We start from the raw sequence: 20,118 nt of genomic DNA on the forward strand, positions 1-20,118 counted from the left end.
AATTGATTACGAAGGCCAAGAGGGAGCCGCCACAGGTATATGCGGGAAGGACACGATTCAACAAATGCCTGCAGAAGATGACTCTGGTGTCACGCATACCCCATCAGCTTTGGGCAATCCCTACTTCCTTATTTTCTAATGAAGCCCCTTCTGGAGTGAGCAGGGGCGGACATGGTCCATTTGTAGCAGTCCCCAAGTGTCCCAGAGCAGCCCTGGACGGGCTCAGTCCCCCTGACAAAGGCTCCAGCCTCCTGCAGCCCCCGGGGGTGATTTATCAGAGCAGCGTCAACGCCTCTGCCCAGCAGCCTGTGATCCAAGGCTGGCAGCCCAGGCTGGGGTTTTTAATTAGCTGAGAGAGGGAAGAGTCAGGCCCTCTAGGATGGAGAGAAAGAGAGACACCCAGACGGCTCATAAATCCAGATCCAAGGGTCCAGCGGCTGGCGTCTGGCACAGGGCAGAGAGGAGGGGAAGAACAGACTGACTGGCTGGCTTTTCAGCTTTTTCATGGTCTCCTTTGCTTTCTGGTTCAGATACTGCAGGGGGCGGTGGGAACTGTGCCACCTTTTGCACAGCAATCCCTGGGGAAGCACCCTTTTCTAGCTTGGCTGTACAACCAAAACCCAGGGACCCTCATTTCTAGTTCCATCTCTACTGCTCACTTGCTGTGCAATTTGAGACCAAAACTACTACACAAAAGCTTACAGGCTTTGGAGTCGGATGTGAGCTGAAACCTCTACGCTGTGATGCTTATTTAAACTGTGACTCGAGCGAACTGCTTTTTTCTCTCTGGGCTTCAGTCTCCTCACCTACAAAGGCAGAAGAAGATTTTGTGTTGCAAAGACTAAATGAAAACACAGGTAAAGTGCTTGGCCTGTAATGGATGCTCAATAAATGACAGCTCTTTTTAAACATATTTTCTTCTCTCTTGGCCTCAGTTTCCCCATACGTAAAATGCAAAGTTGTGCCCTATGACTTCTAAGGGTTTTTCAATACTAAAACAGGTTGCCACTTCCTCCTCCAGGGGATCTTTCCAACCCAAGGATGGAACCCACATCTCTTGCATTGATAGTTGGATTCTCTACCACTGAGCCACCTGGGATACAAGCAAGAAACTGAAAGTGAAGTCGCTCCGTCGTGTCCGACTCTTTGCGACCCTGTGGACTACAGTCCACCAGGCTCCTCAGTCCATGGGATTCTCCAGGCAAGAATACTGGAGTGGGTTGCCATTTCTTTCTCCAGGGGATCTTCCCAACCCAGGGATCGAACCCAGGTCTCCCGCATATGCAGGCAGATGCTTTAACCTCTGAGCCACCAGGGAAACCCAAGGGATACAAGAAGAGGAATCCAAATCTGGGCAGGAGGGAGCTTATTTAGGAAGGAGGTTGCAAATTTACTCCTTGAAGGGGTCCAGAGGCAGGGCTGGGGCTAAGGTAAGGAAAAAATCTTGAGCGAGGCATATTTCATGCCAGTGAAGCAAGACAGTTCTGAGAGTCAGAGCTACTGGCTGCCTCCATAGTGAGCGAGCTCCCTGCATCCAGAGAAAAGCAAAAGTTGGCCAACATTCTGGAGCTGATGCTCTGAAAGAAATTTAAACATCGGAGTTGGGGGAAGGGACCAGAACTTTTCCTTTAAGTTCCTTACCTACACTCAAAATATCATGGCGTAATGCTTGGTGGTATATAGACTTATTGTATTGCTCATCATTTAACTCTCACAACCCAGAGGGCAGGGAGGATTAGCACCCACACCTTCAGACAGGACACTCAAGATGCAGAGAGTGAAGTTGCTTGCTCAAGGTTGCACCCACAGAGAAAGAGGCAGAGCAAGGCCAAGAGCTCTGGTGAACCCGACTCTCAAGCCCCTCTCTTTTTGTTTCACAGCCGGGTTCCCACCTCTGATTCCACAACGGATGGCAATCCCAGCCTGGCTGATATTGATTGCAGCTGTCCCTTCCTCCCCAGCCCCTGTCTCTGTCCCCCGACTGCTCCCCCACAACTATTTACGCTGGGCTGCCTGGTAACAAACGGCTCGTTACCATGCGGAAGGCGACAGCCGGGCGATTAGTGAAATTTGTTACCCATGCGTCTCCGAACAAAATTAAATTAAAAGTGCTGCTTCGCTGTCAAGATAAGGGCCAAGCTGCTGAGATAATTTTTCACTCTCAAACACTCAATTACCCAGTGAGGCTGGATCAGATACAATCAAAGAGGAAAAAAAGAAGAAAAAGAAAGAAAAAAAAAAAAAATTCAGAGGCAGGACCTCCAGGAACAGATGTAAGAGTTGTTATCACTCCCTCTGGCCAGAGATGTTAAAGAGGCTGTTACCATGGTGATAGGGCTGGACCACATGAGGCAGGTAGGTGGGTGTGGCCTCTGACTACATCCTGTAATAAAGGAGATGCTTTCTATCCCCATCACCCCTGCCTTAACCCAGACGGTGTCATTTCTCACCTGAGTTATTGCAATAGTCTCCAACCTGCTCTCTCTCACCCCACCCCTGTTCCCCCCTTTCCCAGCTTCTACAAAAGCTACAGTGACCTTTCTACCACATATCAAAACATCACTTCTCTGCTGAAATCCTTTGATGGCTTCCCATTGTCAGGATAAAGTCCAAAGCACCCAGCCAGTGTCACCTCTAGCTCTCTGCTCCTGAAAGTTTATTTTTCAATGAAACTAAGTCGACATATCCTTCCTTCCCTTCTTCCTTGTTTTCAACAGAAATTATTTTGAGGTCTCACAGTATGCCAGGCATTTTGCTTGATCCCACTCTATTCATCGTCCCTTCTGTATGAATAGTCTTCTCTGACCTTTTCCCCTTCAACAATTCCATCCTGTTTTTCAGAACTCAGCCTAAATATTTCCCATGCCAGCATTTCTGCTCTGTTCCCACCAAGCTAGTCTGGTGCTCTTTCTCCATGCCAGCATGGAATTCACCACCAGCCTTTATCACAACCCTCTTCATTCTACTGCAGTTGCCCACCTGATCCTTTCTCCCACTGGACTGTGTGATGCGCAGGGCAAAGACCATGCCTCACCTGTCAACACCTCACTCTAAACCTCCTCAGCCACTAGCACACAACTAATAGTACGTTACCTTACATTTGCTAAAAACAAAACAGAGAGTACTCTTCAATTAGAATCACAGAATTGTAGAGCCAAGAGGACATAATAAAATCATAATCTGTTTGACTGGGGCTTCCTTAGTGGTCCAGTGGTTAAGAATTTGCCTGCCGATGCAGGGGACATGGGTTCGATCCCTGGTCCAAGAATTTCCTATATGCCACGTGTCAGCCAAGCCCATGCACCACAGCTACTGAGCCCATGCTCAAGAGCCCGCTGCAACTCCTGAGCCCACATGCCCAGCTACTGAAGCCTGCACACTCTAGAGACCGTGCTCCAGAACAAGAAGAACCACCGTGGTGGGAAGCCCTCGCACCACAACCAGAGACAGCCCGCAGGCAGCAACAAAGACCAAGCACGGCTGGAAATAAGCAAATAAATAAATCCATGCGATTATTGAAAGATTACAGGCAGAGACAGAGGCCACTGAATTTGGCAGATCTGGTATTCTCCATTATATCTTGGTCACTCTGCCAGACTGAACATGTCGAGTCTATGGATCATCAGTCTCACCAACGGAAGAGCTTTGATAAAAACTCAGAGATGCCCAGGCTCCACCTCAAACCTATTAAATAAAACTCTAGGTTGAAACCCAAAGGTAGGTCTCTGTTTTAAAAGCCTAAACATGTTACCCACATACATAGGGTTGGGAACCATGCTAAAAAAGGAAAGTAACTTTACTCGAAACACCATCCAAGGACAGAGTACAATGAGATCACTCTCATGATCCAGGATGTGTTCCACCTGGATATTTAATTTTCATTCTTTTTTATCCTCTTTATTCTTCTCCATTAGATAAAGATGAATTGCATTCATGCCTCCAGGGTTCCCAAGACAAGACACACAGTGGTTTGAATGAACAAGGGAAGAGGGATAGACAACATTTTCCAAGATTCCAAATGAACCTTGGAGATGGTCTGACCTAGTTACTTTATACTAGTGTATAAGGAAGTGGGCAAGTTTATCCATTACCTAGCATTTTCCAGGAACTGTGCTGAGTGCTTTACTTGCATGGTTCCATTTCAACCTCAAAACCACTCTTGGAAGAAACTACAATTATGACTTTACAAAGCTGAAAAAAACAGGAGCCAGTGGGTTAAACTGCTCTTCCCAAGATCACTCTGCAAAGATTCACAACCACCTGTTTATTTCTAAAGAACATGAGCTAAGCACTGCACACCGGTACAATCACCTCTAGCAAAACCACTCAATTCAAATTCCTTCAGAGAACAGGCAGAGTATTCATGATAAACATGATTCACCCACATATATTTTTTAAATGAACTGTTATGATTGTCCTCAGAAGTAATCACTGTGGCTTATGAATTCGGCCCTTCTTAAAAAATCATTCTCAACAATTATCTGGCTGCATAATATTCCATCAAGTTGATGCACTGTAATTTACTTGGCCATTTTTCTATTGTTGGACATTCAAGCTCATTCTAATTTTTCAATATTTCAGATTATGCTACAATGAGCATCTTCAAGTTTAGAGCGTCATGAAAAATGAGTAGTGTCATGGAAAAAATATGGTCATAATATAATGTTGAGTAAAAAAAACCGAATGCAAATGTGTATGTTAATTACAGCTAGAATGATGAGAAAAAATATATGCAAACGGGGATGAGAAAAAAATGAAATAAGCTCTTTGGTCTAGAAGGTTCTTGTTTGTTTTTGTTTTCTTCTACTAGTATTATTACATGATTCTACATTGGTGAAAAATGATGAAAAAAACAAAACAATTAGCATACCATTCCCAATGCTGTTGAAGCACTTCAGTTCCTTGAGCATTTTCACAGTGGAGAGATGAGCTTAGGAGTCAGTAGTATGGACTCTTTCCATGGACAACAGCCAGAGGAGGAGCATCTCAAAGGCTGGAACTGTGTCCTTTTTTATTTGCCGAGCCATACGGCATGCAGTACCTTAGTTCTCTGACCCGGGGTTGAACCCACACCCTCTGTAGTCAATGCATAGAATCCTAACCACTGGACCACCAGGGAATTCTCTGAAGCCATGTTTTATTAACATGTCTTATGTCTTATTAACCTCTGATTTCCAAGAAAGCCATGCTGTTCCTGAAATCTATAATGTGTGTTCAATGAATTAGAGCATCGAGTTTCAGAGCTTGAGGAGGCCTCGGATATAATTTATTCAAACACTACACCTTAGCTGAGTGGATTGAGAGCCAAAGAGACTTGCCCAGGGTTCTCCAGCATCTGAGGGCAGGAACAAGTCTTGACCACACTTTTCCCCAAATCTACTCTAATTAGAAGAGACAGATGGTTAGCAAATTTGCTCAACAGGAGCCACGAAGAAAAAGTCCTTTTCCAGTCCAACAAAGAATGGGTTTGACTCTGTGAACCTGAGTTTCAGATCTCCCCTGAATCCCTACATTCCCCAGCCTCTAAGCTGTTCTCATGACAAATGCTTCAGAGCTGGGACATCTGTTTCCTCCCCACAGAGCGCCAGGTGGTTTGATTGTACCTGAGATGCTGAGAGAAGGACATTTTCAACCTAGAATCCATGACTGAGCAGAACACCCTGCAACTCTTCTGTTGCCAGTCTGCACCCCGCCCCCCCAGCACAGCCGATTCCTCTTGCATCTTCATTCACCATCTAGTAGAGCTCTGAATTCTTCAATGACCTGCAAGACTCTCCCATGCCCTATACACCTTCTGTACATCCCCTCTTCTTAAACGCAGCTGGATCTATAAATATGGCAGGATATCACTCTGTGATTAAATGATGTTATCTGAGAAAACTGAAAGGATTCTTTTCAGATATAATTAAAGTCCAGAAGCAGCTGACTGAGTTAATCATATAGGAGTTTACCCTGGGTGGGTCTGGCCAAATCAAATGAGTCTAAAGAGATGCTCTCCAACAGCCCTTGAGAAAGCCGTGCTGAGAACCGCCATGGGGTGACCTGTAAGAGCTGGGAATGGTCCTGCCCACAGCAGCTACAGAGCAGGCGTGTCAGTCATGCGGGAAACAAATCCCGCCAATGACTACACAGGCTTGGAAGAAGGCTGTGAGCCTCAGCTGAGATCAAAGCCCTAAGCCGACGCCTCGATTTGCGACTCTGAGTAAAGAGCCTGCAAGTAACATAAGTGGACTGTTGAGCGGCACAACTACTGCAGGGTAATAAATGTGTGTTGTTTGGAGCTGCTAAGTTTGTTCGCTAAGCAGAAACAGACAGTGATGCACAGCCACGGAGTGCTGACTCCTACTCCTTTTCCCCGTCAGGCCTCTCCTGGGCGCAGAGCTGGCTGGCAGTGTCTGCATCTGGATGTCCTGCAGGCACCCCAAGGCAGCGGCTCTCCAGGCTCATCCATCCCCCGCTCCCCACGCCCGAAGCCTGCCGCTCCAGCTTCCCTGGCTCTGTGATGCTCTCCAGCCCCCACACCAGAATCCAACCCGCGTCTTCAGAAGTCCTCACAGACCCACCGTACAGCCAGTCGGTCACCAACTCTAACTGTATTTTAACACGTCCCCAGCAGATACTCCACCCCCATGCTCCCCCAGAGGGCCCCCGCCACTGCCTCCGTTATAACTGGCCTGCCCCCTCCAGCTCTTCCTCCACTGTGCAGAGAGTGATCTTTTTTAAAACAGGCAGAGGATGATGCAACTCTCTTCCAAAACCTTCCAGCACTCCCCACTTCACGTAGGTTCAAGTTCAGGCTCTCTCCTGCTCACTTGGACAGGTGTTTTCTGAAGCACAGGGCCACCTGCCAGCTATCATTAGGTTCCAGCAGTACTATGGGCTCCTCAAAGATGCCTTTCATGACTTTCCCCACGATAGGATGGCCCCCCCTATATTTTCTTCGGTGGCACATCTCACAGTGTGACGTGATATATACCTTTATGTATTTATTTGTGAGGTCCTCCTTCTCTCATCATTTCTCTCTAGCAAGATTCACAAGGGCAGTCCCCTGATTGGTCTGTTTGCCCCTCTATACCCTAGCCTTAGCATACAGTCTCAACACCATTAGACACTCAGTAAACATTAGTTGATTCAATGAACAGAGAGATAAATGAACCTGATAATCAAAGTCTCTCCCCAGCTCAGTTCAGTCGCTCAGTCGTGTCCGACCCTTTGCGACCCCATGAATCGCAGCACGCCAGGCCTCCCTGTCCATCACCAACTCCCTGAGTTCACCCAAACTCATGTCCATCGAGTTGGTGATGCCATCCAGCCATCTCATCCTCTCTCGTCCCCTTTTCCTCCTGCCCCCAATCCCTCCCAGCATCAGAGTCTTTTCCAATGAGTCAACTCTTCGCATGAGGTGGCCAAAGTACCAGAGTTTCAGCTTTAGCATCATTCCTTCCAAAGAACACCCAGGACTGATCTCCTTCAGAATGGACTGGTTGGATCTTCTTGCAGTCCAAAGGACTCTCAAGAGTCTTCTCCAACACCACAGTTCAAAAGCATCATTTCTTTGGCGCTCAGCCTTCTTCACAGTCCAACTCTCACATCCATACACGACCACTGGAAAAACCATAGCCTTGACTAGACGGACCTTTGTTGGCAAAGTAATGTCTCTGCTTTATGCTATCTCTGCTAATATGCTATCTAGGTTGGTCATAACTTTCCTTCCAAGGAGTAAGCGTCTTTTAATTTCATGGCTGCAATCACCATCTGCAGTGATTTTGGAGCCCCTCAAAATAAAGTCAACCACTGTTTCCCCATCTATTTGCCATGATGTGATGGGACCGGATGTCATGATCTTAGTTTTCTGAATGTTGAGCTTTAAGCCAACATTTTCACCCTCCTCTTTAACTTTCATCAAGAGGCTTTTTAGTTCCTCTTCACTTTCTGCCATAAGGATAGTGTTATTTATATATCTGAGGTTTTTGATATTTCTCCCTGCAATCTTGATTCCAGCTTGCGCTTCTTCCAGCCCAGCATTTCTTATTATATACTCTGCATATAAGTTAAATAAGCAGGGTGACAATATACAGCCTTGATGCACTCCTTTTCCTGTCTGGAACCAGTCTGTTGTTCCATGTCCAGTTCTAACTGTTGCTTCCTAACCTGCATACAGGTTTCTCAAGAGGCAGGTTGATCTGAGTCAGTTCACCCTTCCCAGCCTTGTTCAAATTATCTTCATTCATATTCCTTGTACTCTAGTGACATAGGGCTTCCCTGGCAGCTCAGATGGTAAAGAATCTGCCTTCAGTGCAAGAGAAATGGCTTCAATCTCTGGGTCAGAAAGATCCCCTGGAGAAGGGAATGGCAACCCACTCCAGTATCCTTGCCTAGAGAATCTCATGGACAGAGGAGCCTGGTGGGCTACAGTCCATGGGGTCACAAAGAGTTGGACACAGCTGAGCAACTAACACTTTCACTAGTGACGTATGACTCTGTCGGATTACCATGCAAATCCTGTAAAGTGGGATTCTCACCTCCATTTTATTTATTTTAATTAAAAAAAAATTTTGGGCCTCACCATGTGGCATGTGGAATCTTAGTCCCCTGACCTGGGATTGAACCCATGTCCCTTGCAGTAGAATTTCAGTCTTAATCCCTGAACTGTGAGGGAAGTCCCCTCATCTTCATTGTTTAGAAAAAGAAATTGAAACCCGGAAAGTCAGCTAACTTGTCCAAAGTCACCTAAACTAACAGTCAGGGCTACATAAGGTTGTGCATACACGCATCTCATAGCGCGCTGGGCACACAGCGAGCAGTCACAGCCAGTGGTTTCAGCTCTATATCCGGGAAAGGGTTTGCAGGGGAGGAGAATGCTCGCCGGCCACAAGACTGCAAAGGAAGTGAAAGACAGAGTCTCACGCCTGGGTGGGAAGCAGGGAGTCACAATTCCTCAGCAGAAGGAAAAGGGGTTGGAGGGGGGATCCTGCTGAGCCCAGCTGAAAAACAAGAAAGCGAGGGAGACTGATTATTCCTTCTCGCCAGTGTAAGCAACTAAAACGACATGTTTGCTTTATCGCCTTTGGTCTCCCATTTGATTCCTGACAGCCGCCTCCCTCCCTTGGACGCCAGGCAGTCAGGTGCTGAGCTGGCTGGCATCGCTAGGGAGGAGGAGAAAGAAGAACAATTTGAACAGTATTTCAGGGACCGTCATGAGCTTGGGGAGGGAGTTTTTGAAGCTGTCTGGCTCCCTCCACGCATTCAAGGAACCCTCGTTTGCCAAGCCCATTTGATGTCTGCAGGTTGGAGACAGGTAGTCTGGGAGGGACCTTTAAGAGTGAAAACAATGGCAACAGAAACCAATGTCTGTTTTCTCTGAGGTTTGAGGGAAGGGAGAGAAGAGAGACATTAGATGGGGCTTTATGAGCCTATAACAATTTCTGAATGCATAGTTTTCTCTCACGTCTTGTCAAATAGGGCCAAATGCGGGCATAGATCAAAGCTAGGTTTCTGCATCTCACTGTTCTTTCAGTAAGAAAAATCCAAGCTCCCGATCTCATTGCTTCATGAGAGAAACCAGAATATCTCTAGAAAGCGTGCAGAGCCTGCTGGAACCTTCTGGAGGAAGGTATCTACCTACCACAGATCACAAATAGCTAACTACCCGGGCAGGAGCTGGGCTTCCCCGGTGGGTCAGAGGTAAAGAACCCGCCTGCCAATGCAGGAGCCACAGGAGATACATGTTCAATCCCTGGGTGGGGAAGATTCCCCTGGCGGAAGGCATGGCAGCCCACTCCAGTATTCTTGCCCGGAGAATCCCATGGACAGAGGAGCCTGGTGGGCTACAGTCCACAGGGTCACAAAGAGTCAGACACAACTGAAGTGACTGAGCCTGCACACACAGGGCAAGAGTTATGACAAGAGGGAAAGAGTTTAAAAGCCTGTAAGATTCTCCTAGAGGCTGATACTACGGTATGGTGACACCAGATTGGAGGAGCAAGTGGAATGAGGCTCAAGACTCCATCCGGTAACTGACTGACTCTATGACCTTGGAGAAATTCCTCTGCCGGGTTTACTGCCAATTTTTTGCATATGAAAACAAGGACAGTAAAAGATCACAGAGAATGACTGGTGAATATGCGACAGACCTGGCAAAAAAGCGACAATAAATGGTCCCTCTAAGTTGCCATTCGTCTTAGAACTGGGAGTCAAGCTCCTGGCATGGGAAAAGGGGCATACAATCAGTGGGAGGTAATGCCAGAATAAGAACAGGCATGGAGTATTAGCTAATATGTCAGGGGAATTGTACATTGTTTTTTTCTCAAATCTGGCCAAAAATTAGAATTGAAAGAGAATTTTATACCAGATCCCTTGGCCAGATATTCCCATATAATGTGTCTGAGATAAGTATTTAGAACTAGTTTTGTTTTTTTTTTTTTTAATTTTTCCAAGTGATTCTGAGGTTTAATTAGGTCAGAGAAATACCCTGCCTCTGACAGCCTTTCTGAACCACATAGCTGAGGACACCTGATCCACTGTCGGCTCTGACCTGACCCAGATCCTAGGACACAGCTGTCTTACACAGCGGGTAACACCAGAGTCTCCATCCTCCTACGCAGTCCCTAAATATCCAGCCCGCCCAGCTGACCTTGTCTTCTGTTTCTGAAGAGAGATGCTCTGAGTCCAAACTCGCTTTGTCCCAGATCTAGTGCTCTGTCCTCTGGGAAAGATTCTGGATTGCTCAGACTATTTCTAGAAGAAAAATTCTTTGTCCTCTCGTTTGTATAATATTAATAGCTTATTTCTTACTTATTTAACAACGGGCTCTGAGGAGGAAAGGGAGGCTTGCATTGCACTGCTTATCAATGCCCGTGGTATGAATACTTCTTCCACAGTTGCTTATAAGCTACTAATGCGACATCGCTCACAGCGGAGCTGGAAATGATGAGTAATACTGGCTCTCACAGCTGCTATGGGTTGCAGCCAGCCAGCACAGCACTGGAAGATCTCTTGGTCACATACTTTTTCCTCCCTGATCAGATAACAGGACTCCCAGTGACGGCGGTGCCCTGGGAGGGTTGGTCCTCACGGTGGCTGCCTCTACCCCCGCCCCCCCCACCGGATACTGCAGGCACTTTTCAGTGTGCGAGCTACTTCCGACCATCCCTGGTTTTGGTCCTAGTTCCTCCTGGGCTAATGCTCTCTGGAGGGTTACAGAGTTTACGCCAGGACATTCTCAGGGGTCTGATCAGGCTTGCAGCACCAGCACAGAGGTGGGAACCTACCTGCCTCCTTAGTAGAGGCCCAGCCCAGGCACTGTGGGGTGCACTCTGCACACCCATTATCTGAACCATACATGACCGGAGCAGATTCTGAGATCAAAGAATTTAAATCCAAACATCAGCTCCCCTTCCCTGGTGGTAATCGCAAGTGAAGGGACCTCTCTAAGTCCCAGTTTCCATAGCTAAAAACCAGAGGTAGGAATAATCCCTTCCCAGGAACGGCCCTGGCAGCCCCATGGTTAGGACTCTGCACTTCCATGACAGGGGACATGGGTTTGGTTCCCGGTTGGGGAACTGAGATCTCACCAGCAGCTTGGTATGGCCAAAAGGAAAAAAAGTCCCTTGGGACTTCCTTGGCAGTCCAGTAGTTAAGAACCGTTATCCCCTTGCAACACAGGGGACATGGGTTCGGTCCCTGGTGGAGGAACTAAGATCCCACGTGCCCTAGAGCGACTAAGCCCGTTCGCAGAACCTACTGAGCTCCAGTGCTCCGGAGTCCTTGCCCCACAACTTGAGAGCCTGCGTGCTACAAGGGCAGGCCTCACCTGGTGCAGCAAGGCCCTGACGAAGCCAAACACACAGACACACTCCCTGCCTGTGATATTACTTGGAATTCTATAAGATGGTTCATACAAAGAGCACAGCCATGCACAGAGAGCACTCAGTCAATCAAGCATGGCTTGGCTTGGCTTTTCCTCTTTCTCCCTCCTTGTGCCTATGTTTCCATTGTGACTGGTGTTACTGAGAACTCAGAGGGCATCAAGTTCTACCTCACTGATTGACAGATAGGAAATTGAGGTCCAGAGCCTTGCTCAGTCCTCAGAATCAAACAAGGGTGCACCCAGGATTGGAGGCCAAGGTCTAAGGGCTCCAGTAGCTTCACTGTATTCTCTTGTGTGGCTTCTCCTCCTCTGTTCCTGCCTCCCCCCTTTTCTCACAAGCTCACGGGCGCTACTTCTCCCTGGCACTCCGCCCTGTCCTAACCTACCCCGCTTTCCCTCCGCCCAGGTCCACACTCTAGGATGACTGATAAACCCACCAAGAGCCCTGATGCTTTCCTCTCTGGGGCTGCCATCTAACCTTTGTCTTAAGCTCCAGTCATTCTGTCCTTAGTAGGGGTCCCTGTTGGTAGGGAGAGTAGGTCAGCTGGACCGAGGAGGTTGACAGAAATAAGGACCCTGGAGCCTTACTTCTCTCTCCAAGGCACCCCCACATGCACCCGAGATTCCAGGACCATCTGTTCCACGTCCACTCCACAGCCTGGGTTCGTAGCACTCCTCCCAGGTCACTCTAGCTACAAAGGCTCACAGGATTATTAAACGCCAATCGCTCTGTCTTTAGGGTTTACTCTTTTCCGAGCAGCAGGTCCTAGAGGTGTCACCTGCAGGCTGGAAGAGGACACCCTGCAGATGTCCCAGGGAAAGAGGCTGTCTTTAGCAAGGGACAAGGGTGGGAAGGAAGAAAATCATGTCACAACATCCCAAGAGGCCAGGCCCACCAAGTCTACATTCTAACCTAAAATGTTCTTTTTCCCACCTAGAAGCAAGACCAACGTGCAGACCAACACATTGGGAAAAGGCCATGGAGCTGTGCCTAGCTCAAGCCACTCATTTGCTGTGCTTAACTGATTGCCATTCAGTGAACACTGATCATGTGGTAGGTATGCTCTGCTAAGCATGTCCTTCGCATACTTTACTTCCTTTAAGCCCTGCAAAAAGCCTAAGGAAGAGTAGAAGGACCAATCCCAGACTTGTCTTCCTTTACCCAGGGGAAACTAAGGCTCAGAGAAGGAAAGTGACTCAGCCTAAGCCACACAGCTAGGGAACAGCAGAGCAAGGATCTGGACCCCCGAGTGCTGATTCTGAAACCCCGTGAGGTGGTGAGAAACGCTGGGTAAAGGATGGGATAGGTGCCCCAGTGGTCAGGGCATGGCCCCTGCTTATTTCCCCAGCCCAGCCGCCATCATTCTCAAATCCACAGCCTTCACTCTATCCAGCGACTGGCATCTCTCTCATTCCCAGCCCCAGGGCACCATGCGTCTCTGCTCTCATACTCAGCAGGTACCATGCTGTTGACGTTCAGCTTTCACTCTGCTGCGTTCCCATTTCCTGGAGTCTCTGTTCTATCTGGGCATTCTCAGATTATACTTCAGAACAGTCCCCTTCCCTCAATCCCCAAAGGCCTCCTTTTCTGTAGATATGGCTTGAACTTTCCCTTACCTGTCCACTTACTTTAAAACATGATTTAACTGTGTGTGTGTGTGTGTGTGTTGGCAGGGGAAAATCAAAATGAAAAAAATTTACACATCAGACTTCCTTGACTGTCCAAGGCTTAAGACTCTGGGCTTCGAATGCAGGGGGCGCAGGTTCGATTCCTGGTTGGGGAACAAAGATCCCACAGGCCGCGCTCTGCGGTCAAAAAATAAAAAAGGAAAAGTAACTCACACATTCATACAAAGCTTTGCTTACAATTCAAGAGTTCTTATCACTACAGAAAAGCTCAGCTTAAGGATTATCAAATTAAACCAAGAAACTAAAACAAAAACCAAGCAAAACCAGGGAGCATTCACGTCCTGTTCTCTTTGCTGGGGAACTAAGCACCGAGGCTTAGCGGGAAGTGCATGCAGTTGGGAGCGAGATAACCTGGGTTTCTAGAACTGGCTGAGCACCGAAGAGCGAGAAAGACTTGCCCAAGGCCCCGTGGCCACCTGCGCAGAACTGGGCTGGGAGGTCCTTGCCGGGCGCTTGCGCTGCTGGAATCAGCGGCAGCTTGCTGCTGTGTCTCCTGCTCAGCACTGTGCCTGCGGCTGGATGCACCATCTGCGCTTCTCATCTGGACCTTCAGTTATACACCCGTTTACCCTCGTCAGCGTCACTCCTCTTTGGGAGCTGCATCCCCCTCCCAAGGAGGTTACAGCCACCTTGGGGCTGGGAGCCCAGGTCCTGTTGCCCAGAAACATGCTTAGTCCGGTTGTTCAATCCCTAAATGCAGGTTACACTAGAATGAGCTTCAGACTCGATGACAGGAGTTATAAATATCCTCATTTCACAAAACTTAGGAAAACTGAGGCCCCAAGAGGGCACTTGCTGGCCAAGGGGTCACTGAGTGAGCGAGTGGCAGGGCTGCAGACTTCACTACCCATCTCCTGACAGTGAGTCTAGTATCCTCTGCTAGGGCCATCTCTCCTTAATTAAGGTGAAATTCAGACAAGCGGGAAGCTACCACATCCAACCCACCTCATTAGTCAATGCTATCAAACACCTAAACAAGTGATGGACTGATTAGTTATTTACGAGACCCAACGTAGAACTCTGCTTGACAAAGTGACTCCCTTAGGCAGCAAGAACATGTACGGCATGAGATCAGATTCCTTTCACAAAACACCGTGGGACTGCCCTCCTGCTTCCTGGACCAGTCCTATAGGTTACCTGTATGATGGGGATGTTTAGGGTAGGGGGTCAGCAAACTGTAAGGTCACTGGTGAAATCTGGACCAGCGTCCGTTTTTGGAAAGAAAGTTTGATTAAGACACACGTACGTTCATTCCTTTATGTACTGTCTGTGGCAGCTCTCAAGGTGCAGCGGTAGCGTTACGTAGTTCCAATGGTGACTGTATGTTCTGCAAAGCTGAGCATGTGCAGTGCTTCACCATTTACAGATAAAGGTTGCTGACTCTTGATCCAGGAAATCCCACCATCTAATATGTTTATATTTTGATATAATATGAGCTTCGTGAGGGCAGGGCTTTTAAACATTGTTTGGTTTCTGCCAATGGCCTAGAACATGGTCAGACACGTGGTCGGTGCTTGACAAATAGCTGAGATATTGTGGGGCGGGGAAGAAAGCAGGGAGAAAGGCTTCGCTAGAAAATGTTGGAAAAAGGAAGGGAGAGGCTAGAAGAGGTAATAAGTAGAGAGAAGGCAAACAGTGGAGACACAGAAGAGAACAAAAAACAGGATAGACAATGTACGGGAAAAACCACTACAATATTGTAAAGTAATTAGCCTCCCATTAAAATAATTAATTTAAAAAAAGACGGAGGAATGAGAAGAATGCAGTGAAAGATGACGGAGGAAAGAAGAGAGGAAAGAGGAGAGGAAAATAGAAGAGAGATGAAAATCAACAAGCAAACAGATCCAGAACACAGACGAGGAGGAGGAAGATGGGGTGGAACCAGAGCAGGTGCCAGAGGCGGGCCGTCAGCAACAGCAGGGAGGACAGGGACAGAGCAGCGTCACCACTGACCGGGCAGGAGGGCCGGGCAGGAAGGTACATGTGTGTTGGGGGGGGCAGTGGGCAGTGCATCACTGCCCTGACATTCTCGCCATCCAGGAGACACAGCCCAGTCTCTGGAGGGTATGGAGCCCCTGGGCCATATTATCTCAAGTCCTGTGGCTCACTTTTGATTTTCTCTTTGAATTCTGATTTACGAGGGACACACTCAATGAAGGATGTCTTCACAATTAGTTGTAAATAGCCCCGTTTTTTGGAGAAGACTCATTGGCTTCCCCGGCCCTAATTCTGGCTGTCATACTGGGGGAGGGAGAAGATGTCAAGAATCATCCATCACCAGCTTCTAAATCTCCACTGCAGCAGATTCCAGAGGGCTGAGGCATGGAAAGAGTGAGAGCTCAGTGCATTCTAGTGTCTGCAGAGTTTGAGATATGCCCCCAGGTGCTGTGTCAAGGCAGACACTCCCCTTAGAGGGCCTTTTCAGAGAAAGGCACCAGGGGTAAGGAGATAGAGAAAACAACAGTGAGAACTGCACGGACATTGATAACGCCCACCTTTCATGGCTAAACACTCCACTGCATCTGTGTGTGTATGTACATACATACACACAATGCATCTTTATCCTCCCCTCTGCTGATGGACATTTACTTTGCTTCCATGTCACGGCTATCGTAAATAGTGCTGATACGAACACTGGGGTACACTTATCTTTTCAGATTATAGTTTTCTCCAGATATATGCTCAGCAGGGGGATGGCTGGATCACAAATTGCTAGTCCCTCAGTCGTGTCTGACTCTTAGATCCTCTGCTCATGGGATTCTCCAGGCTGGATTATATGATAGTCCTATTTTTAGTAGGCGGGATAAATTCAGAGATTGGGGTTGATATATACACACTACTATATGCAACACAGACTAATAATAAGAACCTACTAGATAGCACAGAGAATTCTACTTAATTCTCTGTACTGACCTACATGGGGATATCATCTGAAAAAAGAGTGGATATATGTATTTATATAGAATTCATTTTGCTGAACACCTGAAACTAATACAGCATTGTAAATCAACTATATGCCAGTAAGAATTAAAACAAACAAAAAATAATGCCTAAGCAAAATGGCTGTCTGAGGAGGCCTTACAAATAAATAGCTGTGAAAAGAATAGAAGTGAAAAGCAAAGGAGAAAAGGAAAGATATACCCATTTGAATACAGAGTTACAGAGAATACCAAGGAGACATAAGAGAGCCTTGGTCAGCGATCAATATGAAGAAATAGAGGAAAACAGCAGAATGGGAAAGACTAGAAAACTCTTCAAGAAAATTAGAGATACCAAGGGAACATTTCATGCAAAGATGGGCTCAATAAAGGACAGAAACGGTATGGACCTAACAGAAGCAGAAGAGATTAAGAAGAGGTGGCAGGCATACACAGAAGAGCTATACAAAAAAAATCCTCATGACCCAGATAGTCACTATGGTGTGATCACTCACCTAGAGCCAGACATCCTGGAATGTGAAGTCAAGAGGGCCTTAGGAAGCATCACTATGAACAAAGCTAGTGGAGGTGATGGAATTCTAGTTGAGCTATTCCAAATCCTAAAAGATGATGCTATGAAAGTGCTGTACTCAATATGTCAGCAAATTTGGAAAGCTCAGCAGTGGCCACAGGACTGGATAAGGTCAGTTTTCATTCCAATTCCAAAGAAAGGCAATGCCAAAGAGTGCTCAAACTACTGCACAATTGCACTCATCTTACACGTCAGTAAAGTAAGCTCAAAATTCTCCAAGCCAGGCTTCAGAAATAGGTGATCTGTGAACTTCCAGATGTTCAAGCTGGTTTTAGAAAAGGCAGAGGAACCAGAGATCAAATTGCCAACACCCGCTGGATCATCGAAAAAAGCAAGAGAGTTCCAGAAAAACATCTATTTCTGCTTTATTGACTATGTCAAAGCCTTTGACTGTGTGGATCACAATAAACTGTGGACAATTCTGAAAGAGATGGGAATACCAGACCACCTGACCTGCCTCTTGAGAAACCTGTATGCAGGTCAGGAAGCAACATTTAGAACTGGACATGGAACAACAGACTGGTTCCAAATAGGAAAAGGAGTACGTCAAGGCTGTATATTGTAACCCTACTAATTTAACTTCTATGCAGAGCACATCACAAGAAACGCTGGGCTGGAAGAAGCACAAGCTGGAATCAAGACTGTGGGAGAAATATCAATAACCTCAGATATGAAGATGATACCACCCTTATGGCAGAAAGTGAAGAAGAACTAAAGAACCTCTTGATCAAAGTGAAAGTGGAGACTGAAAAAGTTGGCCTAAAGCTCAACATCCAGAAAACAAAGATTATGGCATCTGGCCCCATCATGTCATGGGAAATAGATGGAGAAACAGTGGAAACAGTGGTTGACTTTATTTTTCTGGGCTCCAAAATCACTGCAGATGGTGACTGCAGCTATGAAATTAAAAGATTCTTACTCCTTGGAAGTAAAGTTATGACCAACCTAGACAGCATATTAAAAAGCAGAGATGTTACTTTTTCAACAAAGGTCCATCTAGTCAAGGCTATGGTTTTTCCAGTAGTCACGTATGAATGTGAGAGTTGGACTGTTAAGAAAGCTGAGTGCCGAAGAATTGATGCTTTTGAACTGTGGTGTTGGAGAAGACTCTTGAGAGTCCCTTGGACTGCAAGGAGATCCAACCAGTCCATCCTAAAGGAGATCAGTCCTGTGTGATCATTGTAAGGATTTATGTTGAAGCTGAAACTCCAATACTTTGGCCACCTGATGTGAAAAGCTGGCTCACTTGAAAATTCAGACCCTGATGCTGGGGAAGATTGAAGGCAGGAGGAGAAGGGGATGACAGAGGATGACATGGTTGGATGGCATCACTGACTCAATGGATGTGAGTTTGGGTAGACTCTGGGAGTTGGTGATGGACAGGGAGGCCTGGTGTACTGCAGTTCATGGGATCACAAAGAGTCAGACACGACTGAGCGGCTGAAATGAACTGAACTATTTTCCCTTAGCACATACCAGGCACCATGATACTTTTTTAATGCAACAGAAGAAAATTCATCTCCAAATCTATGAGGCAGTTCCAAGGCCCATTACACAGAGGAGAAAACTGAGGGATACGATAGGTAGATAACTTGCCCAAGGCTCAAGGCACCCAGAGAACCAACATGATCTGTGCCCTTTGACTGTCCATCATGCATGGACGGAATCCTTTTATGCAATTTGGGGGACTCAGGAGTATAGATGGCCACATACCTAGATTAGTTGCCATCATGTTCACGAGGGAACCTCCACTCTCTCCAGGGCGTGGTGCAAGCTCATGGATATGCCCTTAATCACTTGCTGGGAATACATGCTGGCACCCTAAATTCCCTCCAAGGTTGCAATCTTGAACTTGCTACTTTGTTGTCCTTAAAAAGCACTCATGATTGAGGAATTATATTCCCAGGTGATGGCCTGAAATGTGCTCTATTTCAGAGCATATTTTACCACAGTGAGCCGTGGGTGGACCTCAGAGGACATTTTACCACAGTGAAATCTGCACATTTCACACACAGTGAGAGCACATGTTAGCACACTGAGCCGTGGACCTCAGCCACAAGGTCTTAGCCCTGTAGCAGGGTCCTGCCTCAGCATTTTCATGTCTTCTTACATTGAGTGTCATCGTGAGAAAAAAATTATGCATTCAAGCATCAATACCGATTCTCTCTGTAGAAAACACAAAACATTGTCTAGAGAGTCCCAGGGAGTCCTGTTTACAGGAACCAACAGGAGAACTCCGTCTGGTTTCTATATCAGGTAAATAGGATCTCCCGGGCCAATGCTGGTTTTACCCGCTTAGACTCTGTGCATTTTACTGCTGAGCATGTTTCATTTTGCACTTTGGTTGCTAAGAATCTCCGAGTTAAGCTGTCAGCCCCTTCTTAGAATACACAGCACAGCACGGCACGGATTACCGTGCATACATCTAAGCTGAGTTTGAATCATTTTCCTTACTCTGATTTTCCTTTCAATTTGATTTTTTATTGTGATGGATTAAAAAAAATGCATAAACTTACAAAACCATCTCTGAATCCTCTGAGAAATAGGGCAAGACAGAGAGAAATAGAGAATGCATAGACAGGGTATCGGACACCAGGTTCAGGGTTAACTGGACCAGGACCAGGCTGAAGAAGAAGATTTAGAGTCTGTCATGAAGCACAAAAGCTGCTTTCCAGATTTCCCTCCTACAAACCCTGGTTCGGGAACCTTCTCCTGGATTCTGTTACCTTTGCTGCGGCGACGGCTGCGGTACTGCTCCGTGTAGAATGTCAGCTGCGTTTCATCGTCTGCCTCTGACCCAGACGTCCCCTTGGTTCTCCCAAAGCTGATGCCCCCTGTGCAAGAAGCACCATCCATCAGTCACTGCAGGCCTCCAGAAGCTTGTGAAATCCCCCATCCATCCCAAAGACCAGCAACCCCACCCCCAAGTGACCCAGGAGTTGGCATGATTTATGGAAGGAGTTCAGGCTCTGCAGTGATGCGGGCCTGGGTTCTCACCACAGCTTGGCAGCCTTGGGGCTGTATGACCTTGAGGAGATGTCTCCCTTTTC

General features: G+C 47.0%; 1 protein-coding gene across 1 annotated transcript in view; it reads right to left on the reverse strand.

Moving 5' to 3' along the window:
• ASTN2 (astrotactin 2) overlaps positions 1-20,118 on the reverse strand; it is a 1,033,755-nt gene that overhangs the window by 656,137 nt on the left and 357,500 nt on the right. The window contains exon 5 of the mRNA XM_052644759.1: positions 19,795-19,902. Coding sequence (XP_052500719.1) covers positions 19,795-19,902 — 108 coding nt within the window. The remainder of the gene's footprint in view (positions 1-19,794; positions 19,903-20,118) is intronic.

Source organism: Budorcas taxicolor, chromosome 8 (assembly GCF_023091745.1).
Source record: "Budorcas taxicolor isolate Tak-1 chromosome 8, Takin1.1, whole genome shotgun sequence".
NCBI classification, from domain to species: domain Eukaryota; kingdom Metazoa; phylum Chordata; class Mammalia; order Artiodactyla; family Bovidae; genus Budorcas; species Budorcas taxicolor.